The sequence below is a fragment of the Arvicanthis niloticus genome, chromosome 22 (genome assembly GCF_011762505.2).
Source record: "Arvicanthis niloticus isolate mArvNil1 chromosome 22, mArvNil1.pat.X, whole genome shotgun sequence".
NCBI lineage: Eukaryota > Metazoa > Chordata > Mammalia > Rodentia > Muridae > Arvicanthis > Arvicanthis niloticus.
In genome coordinates this window covers 10014852-10029598 of record NC_133429.1, presented here as the reverse complement: position 1 = coordinate 10029598, position 14747 = coordinate 10014852, and the positions used below count along the sequence as shown (strand labels likewise).

The following is a 14747-nucleotide window of genomic DNA, read 5'->3' as shown; positions in this document are numbered from 1 at the left end:
TGTCCCTCTGTCTCACCTGCTAAGACATGAGGCAATTTCTCCCTAAAAACCCACTGGCCATGCTAGCCAGGAAAGTAGGTGGGTGATCCTCACTCTCCTCCCTGTCCTCCAATTCCAACGCCTCAGTCTCATCCTCAGCCCTGCAGCAGACGTCCTGCAAGGGCCTGTCTTCCCACTCATCCTGTCTCCTGTGGACTCCACAGGTCCTTATGGCAGAGCTGGCTCTTCCCTCCTGTGGACGCTCAGTCCTGTGCCCTTCTAGCTCATTGCGATACCTCCCTGTCAGCTCCTCAAAACCTAGAAACAAATTCTACCAGGGTCCTCAGGAGCACCCCTGCCAGGCAATCCGCAGCCACCACAGGGTCCTAAGATCCAAAAAGGGCAACAGGAATCAATGAACAGAAAACCCACCCCAAAAAGAGAAGATATCAACACCAAGAATTACAATCATACAGCTGAAGCACAAGACAAAGACTTCAAAATAGCTACCATGAATATGTTCAAGGACCTTAAAGAGGATATGAATAAATTCATTAATGAAGTCTGTAAAAATACAAACAGTGAGATGAAAAAAGTTCAAGACATGGAAGGACAAACAGATGCTCTAAGGAAGGCTGAAACTGAGGTGAAACTGGAATTGAAGAATGTAACAGTCAAGGTGGAACCTCAAAGGCAAACCTCACCAACAGAATAGAAGAGAGAACATCTCAGGCATTAAAGACAAGATAGAAGAAACGAAGACCTCAGTGAAGGAAATGTTAAATATATTAAAAAAAAAAAAAACAGGCATAAAAGATCCAGGAAATCTGGGATACTATGAAAAGACCAGATTTAAGAATAATAGGAAGGAACAGAGGCCCAGAAAATACATGCAACAAAATCATAGAAGAAAATTTCTCTAACATAAGTAAGGTTTCTATCAAGGTACAAGAAGCATACAGAACACCAAGATAGACTAGACAATAAAGTCTCCTCAGCACAACCTGAGTTCCTCTACAGAGCTCTAGCTGTAAGGAAAGCATAGCACTGGTGTAAATACAGATACGTTGACTAACGGAACCAAACTGAAGATCCAGACATAAATTTCCATGTCCATGGATATCCCGTTTTTTATAAAGAAGCCAGAAATACACACTAGAAAAAAAGATAGCATCTTCAACAAGTGGCACCGGTCGATCTGGATTGTGTGGAAGAACACAAAGAATCCATATTTATTGCCCTGCAAAAAAACTCAACTCCAGATGGACCAAACCTCAAAGTAAGGACAAACATACTGAATATGATCGAAGAGCACGTGGGGATTTGCGTTGAACACATTGGCACATGGAGAGACTTTCTGAGCAGGACACTGGTAGCACAGGCACTAAGACCAACAACTTAAAAATGGGACCTCACGCCAACAACTTAAAAATGGGACCTCATGAAACTGAAAAGCTTCTGTATGGGAAAGTCACCATCATCAGGACAAAGTCACCATCATCAGGACAAGGTTACAGAATGGGAAAAAAGATTTTTTACCAACTATACATTCAGTAGAGGACAAATATCTAAAATATATAAAGAACTCAAAAGAAAAAAAGACAGACATCAGCTGGGCAGTGGTGGTGCTTGCCTATAATTCCAGCACTTGGGAGGCAGAGGCAGGCGCATTTCTGAGTTCGAGGCCAGCCTGGTCTACAGAGTGAGTTCCAGGACAGCCAGGGCTACACACAGAGAAACCCTGTCTCAAAAAGCCAAAAAAAAAAAAAGACAGACATCAAGAAACAGCACATGTAAAACGGGGCAGAGATATTCTGAGATATACAATATATATACATACATACACACACACACACACACACACACACACACACACACACACACACATATATATATGAACAGTTTTCTCAAATGGCTGAGAAGCACTTAAAAATGTTCAGCATTCTTAGTCATCAGAGGAATGTAAATAAAAGTTACTTTGAGATTTCCTTTTATACCTGTCACAATGATTAAGATCAATAAAACGAGTGACAGCTCTCTCTAGTGGGTATGTGGAGTAAGGGGAACACTCGTGCACTGCTGGTGGGACTGCAAACGTACAGAGCCACCGTGGAAGTCAGTCTGCTGGTTCCTCAGGAAGTGGGGAACGGATCTATTAGTGCTATATCACTCGGTGATACATGGTGGACTCTACATCGCCTTCAGAGACACTTTCTCAACCGTGTTCATTGCTGCTCCATTCCTAATACCCAGAAACTGGAAACAGACTAGACTCCTGTCAATGGACGAACAGATAACAAAATGCAGTACACTTTACACAATGAAAGATTACTCAGCTTTTTAAATCACTGAAGTCAAGAAATTAGCAAATAAATGGTTGGAGCTAGCAAAAAAATCATCTTGAGTGAGGTAACCCAGCCCAAAAGACAAACGGTGTGTATTCACTTGTGTGTGGTGTTAGCTGTTAAGTCTTCAAAAAGCAGGCTACCATCCATATAGCCACAGAGGCTAGATATACAGTAAGATACTAGTAGGAAGGGCTGTAATACCCTATAAAGGGGCCATAGAATATATAATTATGGAGGAGGAGACTGAAATGGGAGGATAAACGGGAAGGCAGATGGAGATGGGGAAGCAGAGAGGGGAAGCTAAAACTAAAGGCCATTTGAGGGGTCATATGGAACCCTAGTACAGTACGAGCCTCCATATATGTGAAGATGATCTAAACAGAATTGTCAAGTAACAGGTGAGCTGGAGCCCCAACTGAACACCTCGTCACCAAATCAAGTCTCCAGTTCAGGGAATGGGCTTCACCTAATTGAGCTGTTGATCAAAGGGGCCCCATGGAAACCCCCAAACAACCCAGGCTATTGGGTGCTCTCCATAAACTGATGGTCCGGTCCCATTGCTGAAGATTACCCACATACAACTCAGTGAAAAAAGTCAATGCCGGTGCCTTCCTAGAGTCTTTGCACCTAAGTAACCAGTGTCCACGGTTCTAGAAGATACTGTGCACATGAGAAGAGAAAGGTGAACAGCAACCCCAGCTACAGTCACCTCAATCCACAATGGTGATCTGCCTGTAAGACGTGCCGTGCAACAGTAGCACAAAGCATTGTGGGAGCAACCACAATGTCTGATGGATGTAAGGCCCAGTCCATGAGATGGAACCCATACCTGACACTGCTCAGGTGGCCAAGAACCTGAGGCTAGTTAGGCCGGGGACCAAGGGGAAGACCAAATACTAAAGGGACATAGCAATCAAAGTGACTTCTAATGGCATTCTGCTGTGCTCATAGGTCACTGTCTTGCTCAGCCATCATCAGAGAAGTTTCCTACCACGATAAATGAGAATAAACAGAGACCCACAACTAGACACTGTGCAGAGTGAGAGACCTCAGAACACCCAGTCTAAGTGGATGTCTGCTCCAATCCCTCCCTCAGGGTTCAGGGAACTCGGCGGAAAAGGAAGCAGAAAAGTGTAAGAGCCAGAAGGGATGAAGGAAACAAGGCCTTCTACACACAGTACGACTGATGTACAAATGAGATCACAGAGTCTGTGGCAAAATGGACAGAGCCTGCATGGATCTGGGCCTGATGGGGTGCACCAGAGCGGAGATGGGGGGACACAAGCCCACACCCCTAACCCAGAAGCTACCTCCGATTGAGTTAATTTTTCTAAAATTAGTTTCTGCCAACAGAGACTCACTGGGTATATAAACCAGTCTTAAAGCCAGATGTCACGCCCAGCAGTAGATGGCCAACTTAACACAAACTCAGTGGCATTTGGGGAAGTTCTTTGTCTCATAATGTTCTGCCTGTCTGTTTTGTAACCTTATAGTCTGTTGTGTACCCACTGTGGCTTCTGGTTTTGTGTTTTTATGGGATTTTTGTTTGTGATAGGTGTGTCTCTGAGTCAATGTGTTTCTTGAGCTTTTTCTGTCCCTTTTCTTCTTCTTGCTTTGTCCTATTCTGGTTTCTGTGTTTTTAACCTAATTTTATCTTTTTTTTTTTTTTTTTTTAAGATGCCGGTTTGTATCTTAATGAGAGAGAGAAAGTGTGTAATTTGGGTGAGTGGCAAAGTTGGAAGAATCTGGAAGAATTGGGGGGAGGGGAAACAATGATCAGAATATGTTGTATTAAACAAAAACTACTTTCAATGTTTTTTTTTTAAAGGCAAAGTGACAAAGCTAATTTAGAAGTTATTTCAAGAGCAGGAACCTTGAGTATAAAGGAGAGCAAGCAGATGACTTTAGGCTGCCCTCACTGGAGTACTGGTGGATAGTCACACCGTTTAACAAATGTGGGAAGGAGAAGGGGGGCTCAGGGGGAAGACTTTGAGTTCATTAGGAATTTGGGGCCTTTTATGTGAAAATGCCAACTTACAGTATGGATCTGAGCCAGGCATGGTAGCTTGATTATGTAATTTCAGCTCTTGGAAGGCTGAGATAGAAGAACGGCAAGTTTAGAGCCAGCTTGAGCTACAAATTAAGACTGTCTGATAAAGAAAATACGGATCTGAAAATGAACATAAAAGTCACAATTGAAGCCATATAAAACCATGTGGCAAGAGAAGGGTCCCTCAGACATATGTTCTCAGAGTCCCTGGACAGGCTCCATCCCAGAGTTCCCAGTCAACCTTGAGAATCCGTGTTTGTGACAGTCCCTGGCAGTACTGGCAGCCTGGAAACCATATTTCGAAAAGTCTCTGAACTAGACAGTATCATTAATAAAAACAGTGAAGACAGAGTTGATGATGATCAGGAACACAGGCCTGAGGAACACAAACGCTTGGCCAGCTGAGAAAGCAGAAGGCACAGGAAAGAATCTTCAGAGAATGAGATGAGAACTGGGAGAGTGGGAAAGAGCACATCAAACAGCTGACAGAGGAACTTTAATCCAGCAACATGGCTGCTCTGGCAAGGGATCACATCCAAAGGCTTTCTAGGTCTGTGTTGATCTGGCTGGAAGGTAGACTCGCCACACAGCTTGAATCCCTCTGGCTGGAATAGACATGCCCTTAATACACACCTTTAAGGTAAAGTTAGTTTGTAGAAGGAAGCAGCCATGTTTGAAAGCAACATCTAATTGAGAGGCAGACAAAGTGACAAATCAGAGAAAGATTTGGCGGAAGGAGTCAGAGACAGGATATGCCCAACTCTCAGGACAACAGCACAGGAAAGAACTAGAAAGGGTGAGCTTGTTCAGCAGTAAGCCTCCGGGATGACAATTACAGATGACAATCACATCAAGTGAAAAGTTACTTTCCCATAGCTGAGTGGGATAGAGACTGAACACAAGCAATGGACAAAGAGATCAGGTCACTGGGCAGCCTAGTAAAAGCAGTGGCATCAAGTGAGAGGGCCAAATGGTGGCAGTGAATTGAGGAAGGATGGGGAAAGGTGATTAGTACCAAAGACTCAGCACATGCTGAGGACCAGGAGAGAGGAAGGCACAGAGGAGACAGTGTAGTGACAGACGGAGGTGGAGTAAGATGCAACGGTGCCCAGGCTGCAAGCCCATCACACGAGCCAGACGCTGCTCAGATGCAAGAAGCTCAGACAGGCACTGTTAAAGATGAAATCAGGAGAGAGAAGCCTGTGTTTTTTTTCTGCAGGCTTGCCCTATCAGAAACACTGAGAGGAACTTCTTCAGGCAGATGGAGAAAGCACAGCATTCAGATGGAAGTGTATGTGTATAAAAGAAAGAGCTGGAAATGTCAGTCTGTGTAAGATAACAGAAAATACCATTTTTATTATGCTTAATATTTTTAAAAATACTAAAGCACAAATAATATTGTATACTATAGAGTTTAAAACAAAAATATAAGAGAAGACAAAAGGGTATAGTGAATCTCGTCTCTGATCCTACATACAAAGTGAAATATTATCATTTGAGAATAGATTGTGGAATGCCCCCAAAACAATACAGGCTATTGCTAGCCTACGACAACTCCATGTTAAGACTGCCTTGATGAAGACACCATACGTGCTGATTACAGAACGTGGAGAAATGATGCCATGTGGGCTGCTTACCTGTGGGGAGTCATCAACTATCTCCCAAGCTGTGAACTTTGTGAACTGCAATAAAAACTAGCATAAGCATGATAGCCTACAGAGGCAACGGTGGTGCCGGTGGTGTGTGGGTAGAAACCGCTTTCTGCTTGGATTTAAGGCCATTCCACAAACACATGAATCCATGCCTGGGGAGTCTACAGGCCCTGGGAGTGAACCACTACTTTATTCTGCTAAACGGACCTGGTACAGAACTGCCCTCTCTCTACTGTTTATGTCTCTGTTCATAGGTGAGTGGGGCCTCCAGACACAGATTGTTGTTAATGCAGAAACTCCCAAAGAGTGCAGAGAAAAGATGTCAGTAGAATTCTCAGCCACGAAAGGGCGGTCCACATCACACCCTTCCCCAAAGCTTAGGAACCACTTTGGAAGAGTAGGCAGGAAGACGGCAAGACCAAAACGATGTCTTCTGGACATGACAGACTGCTGCACTCGTGAACCCACAGTAGCCGTGGTTGCCTGCATAAAATCTACCCAACCCAGGCAACATTCGTGCCTGGAGTAGGGGTCGGGGGTCATGAGCCTCTAACCCTAACTGGTTGTAACTGGTGAGTTACAGACAATAAGTAACAGTGATGAGCTCTGGAGGAAGGAAAGTCAGTTTTTGTTAAGGGCGCTGTTTCTAGTAAACTACATTCCAGTGGCTGCCCCAGACCCTAACGCAAATTAGAGGTGATAGGATATTTTAATAAGAAAGGAAGAGGACATGAAGTTTGGAGGGTAGGAGTGGGGGACCTGGGAATAGTCAAGGGAGGAGTAGGGTGGGAGATGATCAAAGCTGTGCGGCACTCTCAAAGAATTAATACAAGATTTAAAAAGAAAAGAGAACGGGTCGAGGCTAAATCTCAGTGACAGAATGACTTCCTATAGCACGTGAGAGGCTGTCAGTTCATCCCTAAGTTCCACTAATTAGCAAATAAATATCTAAGCCCAAATTCAGTGGGTTCATCAACACACCTAGCAGACGTACCAAGAGAGAGACCCACAGAATGGCTTACGATATCCTGTAGTCAAGAACTCTGTAAACGTACGGTTTACCAAGTTTAACTGATCACAGAACTCACTTCTCAAATCGTACTCACTAATATCTTGCAGAGCGAGAGTGAGCAAAGCATTGTAGAAAATGCTATTAGTTCTGAGGCATGTAAACATTTAATGAAAATTTAATCAGATCGGCACAGATAAATTTTACTTGAAACACATGCATTTGTGGATGAAATAAATTAGATAAATTAGTAGTTATATACTTTGAGAGAAAAAACCTATGGGTTTGGGAATTAAACAGATCTGCCTTTAAAGTGTGACTTACCATCATTCACTAGATATTTAATCTTAGACTAATTACTTAAATGAATATTAAATTATATATAATACGCTTAAAAGACTTGTAGTCACTTGGTACTTATGTAGATACATAATAAATATTAGATTATGAGAAGGGGGAAAGAGAAACAGCACAACCCTTATATATTTAGAAATTACTCTGGTTAAGAGCACTTATTGCCGAGGACCCAGGTTTCACTTCCAGAACCCACATGGAAGGGCTGAAGAGATGGCTCAGTGGGTAAAACCACTGATTGCTCTTCAAGAGGTCCTGAGTTCAATTCCCAGCAACCACATGGTGACTCAGAACTCACATGGAGGTTTGCAACCATCTGTAACTCCAGTTCCAGGAGATTCGGTGGCCTCGTCTGACCTCTGCGGGCACCAAGCATGCACACAGTGCACAGACATACACGCAGGCAAAACACTCACAAATATAAGATGAATAAATCTAATGAAGTTGTTTTAAATGCAATTCAGTTCTAAAAGCTGTACCTATCTGAGAGTATGCTATCTTCTCTACCACTGCTTCTAAGAGCAGAATTTAATGGAATCAAGCTAAGAGGTTTACCAGTTGACATAACAAGAAGGACTTAGTTATGTGATGAGAAGCACAGACTTCCAAGGGTGTCTGTCATGATGTCTAACATGGTTTCTTATAAAAGGTGAAGCAACTGAAAGAGTCATAAGAGTCTAATGAATAAAGGATCATTTCCATTTAATTTACTGCTAATGTTATTCAATATAGCACAATAAAATAACACTTAAGATAATGGGTTTGTTGGTTAACATTCATTGAAGCGAGGAGGAACAGGTGGAAGGAAAGGCATGCCTGTTCTGCTAGTGAAAATGAGGATGATCATAAGGACGTCACAAGATCTAGTTCATTTAGTGCATCTTACGAGTAACCATTGGGGTAGTTTGGTGCCTCTTACTAGTAAGTATGGGAGTAGTCTGGTGCATCTTATGGGATCACTGATTCCAACGGTGAAAGACGGTGGAGTTCAGATTTGATGTGGCACACAGGGGAAACCCACTGAGAAATTCATCTTCTGACAGACAGGATACAAAGACTGTTTATCTAAGACTGGCATCTTAGCAACAATGTGCACCAAGCAGGCAATAACTCAGGAAGGTTACTTCATCACTCGAAAGGATGGCCCCAGTGCAGTGGAGAGAGACACCACTGTATACAGAATTGAAGAAGCAAGCCTTATGAGGGGCAACGGCAAGGGTTGGCAATGTTCAAGTCAGAGCAGGTAGAACCAGACGGTTCCATGGCTTTAAGCAGGGAAGACATCAGACAGCTGGGAAGGAGATTCCTGAAGAACCTGCTCTTGACATTCCAAAGGTAGACAAAAATTACAACATTCAGTGGAAATTTTAGATCAAAAATTAGATTTCTGCAGAAAATGTCATTGTATAACTTTTTCTGTGAATATAGAAAGTGAAATCTTTAAAAAATATATATATGGTAAATATATGGTATGCCAATGTAGAATTACTTTTTAAAATCATGTCAACCTAGGCTACACTAAAGTCCATCTTAATAACCACATTTCCAAAAACAGTAGAGATGGATTGAATTGTCTTGTTCAGCATAACTCATGGAAAACCCCTAAGACTATTTTACATGATTCTTTAATGTACATAAGTATTTAATATAAAGACTATCATTTCTATTTTACAGGAAAGTATGAGGCATAGTTCACAGGTGCCAACACAGTAGAAGATTTTAGTGAATGGAATGACTTCGGGCAATGATCAAATCTGGCTAACTCTGCTTCTTCCACGAAGAAATACAAGAACAGCAGGTAAGATGAGGGAGCTGGAGCGGTGGCCCAGTGGTTAAGAGCATGCAGCGCTCCAGCAGAGGACCTGAGTTTGGTCCCCATTGCCCATGTCAGGCAGGTAACTGACACTTATGTAACTCCAACTCCAGGGAAGTCCCATGCCTATGGCCTCTGCTGGCACCTGCACTCACATGCACATGCCGCACATACATACTCATAATTAAAATTATTTTTAGAAATATGCTAGGCTTAGTAGCACACACCTTTAATCCCAGCACTTAGGAGACAAAGGCTGGATCTCTGAGTTTGAGGCCAGCCTGGTCTACAGGACATTCAGGGGAAGAAAAAAAACCCACCAGGTAAGCCCAAATACTGTATTTTGTTGCGTTAGCCTTAAAGGTCAGGTGTACCTGTCAAACCAACATGTAACAAAAACTGAGAAACAGCTCTTTCCCAAAGTATTCTCTGCAGTGAGACCAGGGAAGATGACTTCCACTCTGAGTTACACCTTGAGTTTGAAGAAAGACATGGAAGGCATAGGAAGCTGTGCCTGTGGGTCTCTAAGAGTGATGTCATCAAAGGACAGGACCTTCAACTCTTACCATTGATAACCGGCGTGTAAACGACAATCCCAACCAAGTTTGGGTCAGATACAGTTGTGTCCAGAATAAGGCCCCCGATGCTGAAAGGAAGAGAACCACACATTAGGGAAGAGAAACGAAAAATGATCTCAACTTGTTCTGACATTCAGACACCTCTACCTCATAGGGTACAATGTTTGTGCAATGAAAAAAAATCAGACAAAAAATAGAATATTCAAAGTAGAAAGCAATGTTAGCAGTAAAAAGCTGGGAATCAAGCATGGCATTGGGGCAGGAGAGGTGTTCAGTGGTGAGGAACTGGCTATGTGACACAAAGCCTTGAGTTCTGAGCCCAGCGCCCACATAAAATCCAGGTGTGGGAAGGGGGACCTGCAATGTCTACAATAGGAGGTGGACACAGAAGGATTTCAGGGGCTCCCTAGCCAATCAGTGATCTCCAGGTTCAGGGAGAGCCCAACTCAAAAAACTAGGATAGAAGACAAAAAGATAAAGTACAACAGGAGAGATTCAGGTGCCTGGTGTTGACCTCTGACCTCTGCAGGTGTATTCCTGGGCACACAGGAGCATACGCATGGGTAATACAAAATAGATGAGAAATGCTGTAACCATCGGATATGTGTGTGGGTATTTGTGTGTGTGTGTGTGTGTGTGTTTTGTCTAGTGTATGGGTTTGTTTATCTCTTTTCTATCTTTGGGGAACAGGATCTTGTTATATAGCCTAATATGGCCCTGGACGTGTAGCAATCCTCCTGCCTCAGCCTCCCAAGAGCTGGGATTATAGGTATGTGTCACAGTTCTCAGATTATACATATGTTAACAACACTAAACTATCTAGAAGGACCTACAAGGCATCCTTAACTATTTCAGAGGCTTAAAACAACGAGACTAATGTTCCTCATAGCCTTCTGCACAGTGCTTTTTGTTTTGTATTGTTTGAGACAGGGTCTCACTATATAGCTTTGGGTGGCCTGGAGCTTGCTGGTAGGCCAGGCTAGCCTCAATCTCCTAGAGATCCACTGTCTCAGCCTTAGAAGTGGTCAGATCATACTGTCATTTATTACTGTTCAACTCAGAAACTATCTGCATTTTCATTTTTGAACTAACTAGGCATTAAAGGGCAGTTTCTATTATGCTAAAACTAGACAGATTATAACCAACCTTATTACCACAGAGAGCTGAGCTTACGAAGTCTGGCAAACAAGGCCATTGTTTTACTATAACACAGTGGCAAGCCATTCACGTTCGATATGTCAGTGGAATGTGGAGGCTTCGTTAAGATTCAGTCCGTGGCACTCACTATAAGGCAGTGGTGCCACAGGAACCTGTTGCCTAAATGTCCCAAGAAATACCATCTACTTGTAAGCAAAATGAGCCAGAGGCTGTCACAGGATGGCCTTGACAGTCAAAAGAGCAGAGCAAAAGCTCTGTCGTCATCAGTCAGCAGTCCAAGCCCCATTCCCAGACCCTCTGTGCACTAGGAATTTGTTTCCACTGTAGTGTCCATGTTTCTAAGTAGCATGCCTAAATGCTGTTTCTTAATGCTACTTTTAGACCCGTACTTAGTGACTTCCAACCATGGCAGATGGAAATGCTCCTCACAGCTTCCACAAGCCCCTCCTCTCTGTATCCTGTCAATCATGGTGAGCCCTTCTTGATACACCAAACCCATTAAGGAATCAATTCCATACAGTTGCTGTTGTTTTTTAATTCTTAGAGATGCTTTTCCTTCTGCTCTCTGTCCCTACACTCTGCGCGGCTGGTCTTGAGAGCACAGGTACAGCTGTCATCCTCGATCTCCTCTTCCATGCAGGATTCTGACCTTTGTATTACTCAAATCCAAATCCTGCCTAAGACTCTTAGCTGATCACACTTAACCTGACACTCTTCTCTTTCCCAGACTACTGTTTTCATCAACTGTGGACTGAACATGTTTCCATAGAAACAGAAATGTAACTGTCATTCTGGGAGGCTAATTGCAACTGTATTAGGCTTCATCTAACTGATGCCTCATTTTCAGTCCAAGAAAACTTGTTTAGTATGTACATACCTACACAGAACATGATCGTTCTCCCCTCCCTCCCTCTCTCCTTCTCCCACCCCAACACTCACCTGCTTATAACCATGGCTGTTATGACAGGCTCCCAGCCTGAGTGAAGCACGGTCCTGGTAGCTGGGTGCTTGGCAGCTATTATAATCCAGATAGGAGTCAGAGCCAAGAAAAAGGCACACACTAATGGGGAAATGTAATAATATGTCTCTAGAAGAAAGAAAGAGAAACATTTAGCCCCTCTTCTTTCCAATAGCAAATCTAAACGATCAAAAGAAATACTTTACCAGATGTATTATCAAACACAGCAAGTGTCTTACATTTTCTACATACTTAACATTTAGATCTATAAATAAAACTCAATGCAGGGTACAGTGACCCACTCCCCTAACCCAGCACTCAGGAGCTGGAGCTGGGGAACCACACGTGTAAGGCCAGCTACAGCATACTCCAGGCCAGCCTGTACTACACAGTAGGGTGTTCTTTTAAAATATCAATAATATAACTGAAAGAAAACCACACTAATTCTACAAATATGGGATAACAATACATGTTGTGCAAGAGTAAACAAAGGCCATCAGAACGAATGACAAGCAGCAGGAGAGCAGCCAGCAGGACAGTGGCCGAGACCTTATTGCACTTCTCTGTGCACATGTCTGGGTCATTCATCCAGACTCTGTTTCCACGTTCTAACAGCAGGCCTGGCTGCACAACACTTCACAGAAAAGATTCCTGATAACTTTTCTTTTCTTCTCTTTTTTCTTTTCTTTGATTGTTTCCTTTTGAAACAGGGTTTCTCTGTGTAGCCGTGGCTGTCCTGGAAATCAGAGAGATCCGCCTGCCTTTGCCTCCCAAGTGCTGGGATTAAGACTTGCCACCACTGCCCAGGTATACCCATGCCATTTTTAAACAAACTTTCACATGAGCTCTCAGAAATTCTGTGTGTATGTGTGTGTGTATGTGTGTGTGTGTGTGTGTGTGTGTGGTGTGTAAATTATCTTCTAATACAAGACAAAAGACACTGCAAGATCAGAGACAAGGTGAGAAATGAACCCTCAAGTTACCCCTGCTTCTTCCTAAAGTCTCAAAGAGTGAAGCTGGGGTAACACAAATTCACAAACAAAGCAGGAGAGAAAACTAGCAGAGGAGCATGGGAAGCGATATGCCCAGGGTGAACATCACACAGACAGAAAAAGAGATAAAGCCCAACCCTCCAGAGCCTGCAGACACTAGGATCACTGAAAAACTGAGCATGCAGAGAAGAGGCCCCTTAGAACAGTGAGAGCATGTGTGCGCACACATACACATACATACACACACACACACACACACACACACACACACTCCTGCCCACAGATACACAGATACAGACACACACACACATGTAAATTTTTCATAAAGGAAAGAAAAAGGGCTGGAGAGATTGCCCAGTGGTTAGAGCACTGGCCGCTCTTCCAGAGGACCCGGGTTTGAGTCCCAGCAGCTGCACAACAGTTCACAACCATCTGAAACTCCAGTTCTCAGGAACTGGTTCCATCTTCTGACCTCCACAGACATTTCATACATGTGGTTCCCCGACATACGTGCAGGAAGAATGCATACTATAGTAAAATTTCTTAAAATATAAAAGATGAAAATTTTTAGAATAAACATTTAATATATACAACTTTAGTTGTTACTCCATTATTTCTTGGGTTTTTTGTTTTTTTAGATGGTTGTGAGCCACCATGTGGTTGCTGGGAATTGAACCCTGGAAAGACCTCTGGAAGAGCCTCTGGAGTTCTCTCCTTCCACCCTAGGATCAAAACCAGGTCATCAGGCTTGGCAGCAGGGCCTTACCTACTGAGCCATCTCACAGGCTTGGCAGCAGGGCCGTACCTGCTGAGTCATCTCACTGGTCCTCTCTACTGTTTTCTTAAAGATGAAAAAATATAAATTTATTGTAATCCAATTGGAAACATTCCTAACTTACAAAACACCTAGAGCTGCCAACAATATCCACAGCACCAAGGACAAGCTGAAAGGCTCCAAAGCACTAAGCACAAAAGAAAGGAACTCTCCTGCCAGGGTAGCGCACCTCAGCATGGTCAGGTCCACTGCAGGCCTTACCCACTGTATCCTCAACCTAACTGTCAGGAGAGATAAAGAAGTTGAGAAAGGCACTCCCGCCCCCACCACTCACTGCTGCCCTGTTCTCAAAGAGGAGGAAAAAAATTAAAATTAATGAGTATCCATGTGGATCCACAAATCATTAAACCAAGTTACCAGGTAACCCAAACGCTGTATCTACATATTTCCCAAGAGAGCTGAAACCAGGCATTTTCACATAAAAGCTCGTGAATGCTCACCTCAGCATTATCAGCAGAAGTCAAAAGTGGAAATGACCTAGGCATTTACAGTGGTTAGTGAAGAAAGTACAGCATATCCATCCAATAGCCGGCTACTCCAACATGTTATCATTCTATCCTGGGATGTGCTTCAGCAATGAAGATTTGACCCTGGCTCCTCTAAAAATATAGGCAAACCCTGAAGACACCATGCTAAGAGAAAGAAGCCAGACATCAAATGTTGCATATTATGATCCTGTTTGCATGAAACCTCCAAAAGAAGCAAATTCAGCCATCCAGGGGAGATTAGCTGTTGCCAGGAGCCAGGGGAGAACAGCCTGTGGACCATGCTCACGTACACCAGGCTTCTCTGGAGGTGGTGAGGGGAACATGGTGAAGACTGATCTCATGAAACCTCTACTGAGCTGTTCACACAGGAGGGAGAGCTGCATGGTGGGTGCTATCTGGTTTTTAAGGACTTTAATTGTAAAGGAAGGCAAGCAGAAAAGGAGAAATACAGGATGCAGTGCCAATGCTGGGTGGGGCTGAGGGTGCGTATGTGGGCATTTTTTCTCTTTTTATGTGTGCAGCTCTTCTGAAAG

At 43.3% G+C, this 14747-nt stretch overlaps 1 protein-coding gene and 1 long non-coding RNA gene across 5 annotated transcripts in view; one reads left to right on the top strand and one right to left on the bottom strand.

Annotated features, from left to right (window-relative positions):
- The window catches only part of Slc41a2 (solute carrier family 41 member 2), a 95885-nt gene that overhangs the window by 39913 nt on the left and 41225 nt on the right, over positions 1–14747 (bottom strand). For all 4 annotated transcript variants that reach the window (XM_076919838.1, XM_076919839.1, XM_076919837.1 and 1 more), the window contains 2 exons: positions 11881–12028; positions 9772–9851 (listed from right to left, as the gene is read on the bottom strand). In XM_076919838.1, coding sequence (XP_076775953.1) covers positions 9772–9851; positions 11881–12028 — 228 coding nt within the window. The remainder of the gene's footprint in view (positions 1–9771; positions 9852–11880; positions 12029–14747) is intronic.
- Positions 1–14747, top strand: part of LOC143436023 (uncharacterized) — a 45480-nt gene that overhangs the window by 509 nt on the left and 30224 nt on the right. Inside the window, exon 2 of the long non-coding RNA XR_013106278.1 lies at positions 9067–9190. This is a non-coding gene — a long non-coding RNA (uncharacterized LOC143436023). The remainder of the gene's footprint in view (positions 1–9066; positions 9191–14747) is intronic.